The 964-nt window shown below is 23.2% G+C and overlaps 1 protein-coding gene across 1 annotated transcript; it reads right to left on the bottom strand.

Moving 5' to 3' along the window:
- Positions 1-77: 77 nt before the first annotated feature.
- On the bottom strand, positions 78-958 carry LOC126910086 (sarcalumenin-like). Its single transcript, XM_050692479.1, has 4 exons — positions 729-958; positions 618-664; positions 291-495; positions 78-217 (listed from the first exon to the last, which is right to left on the bottom strand). The coding sequence occupies exons 1-4, from the start codon at positions 826-828 to the stop codon at positions 93-95; spliced, it is 477 nt and encodes a 158-aa protein (XP_050548436.1). The 5' UTR covers positions 829-958; the 3' UTR covers positions 78-92.
- Between the last annotated feature and the right edge of the window lie 6 nt (positions 959-964).

The following is a 964-nucleotide window of genomic DNA, read 5'->3' as shown; positions in this document are numbered from 1 at the left end:
TATTAAAATTTTATTTAATCCTGATGATTATAAAATATTACTTAAAATGCCAATAACTTAAAGTAAAAGTTAATATTCTTATAACAAGTAAATTAATTACCTGTTCGTAATGAAAATTGAGAGTATTCTATATCTAACAGATAGTTAATAATTGATGATTTACCACCACTCCAAGGACCCATAAATAAAACTAATGGTTTAGAAAATATTTCTGGCTCTACAAAAAAAAGTTTAATAATATAAAGATAATTTCAAATAATAGTTAATTATTACAATTTTTAAAGTTATACCTCCGAAATGCCTGTTACTTAAATCTTTATATTTAAATGTAGTTTCTAAAGGTTTAATTGCAGTGTCATAAACTTTTTTTAATTCTTTTAAAGTTGCGTCTACAACTTTTGATAAAAAGCTATCATGTTGTGCAGTGTTTTCGCCAATTTGTAATGTTTGTTTGATATGAGCTTTGTTTCTTAAATTTTTCGGTAAAACTTCATCCTATATGAATCACAATTTTTTTGCATTCAATTAATTATAGATTTTTATTTTATTCATGATAAAGACTTATGAATTAATTCGTAAAAATGATAAAAAAATGTATATTATTAAATGTTATTTACCATGGTTAAATCTTCTTCTAATAAGCTATCTTCAACTTGTACTTCAACTGATGAAAAACAATTATAATTAACTATTAATTAAAAAAAAATAAATTGCTATTAACACTTTACCTTTAATTTTTGTTGTTTTCTCGGGTCTTATTAATGGTTTAACAGCTTCTCTTGTTTCTCTTTTTAATAGCTTTTCATCATCTCCAGTTTTCCAATACATATCTTGTTGTGTTTCTTTAATTTTTGCTTGCAGTGATTCATCTTTTTTTGTAATTTCCTTTTTAGTGTCTTTATACTCAAGTTTTTCTTCTAATTTCTCATTTTTTTGTGGGATTTCTTTTAATAAATACTGATCT

This window comes from Daktulosphaira vitifoliae, unplaced genomic scaffold (genome assembly GCF_025091365.1).
Source record: "Daktulosphaira vitifoliae isolate Bord-2020 unplaced genomic scaffold, ASM2509136v1 Scaffold_4068, whole genome shotgun sequence".
NCBI classification, from domain to species: domain Eukaryota; kingdom Metazoa; phylum Arthropoda; class Insecta; order Hemiptera; family Phylloxeridae; genus Daktulosphaira; species Daktulosphaira vitifoliae.
The sequence above is the reverse complement of the archived record's forward strand: the minus strand, read 5'-3'. Positions and strand labels throughout refer to the sequence as shown.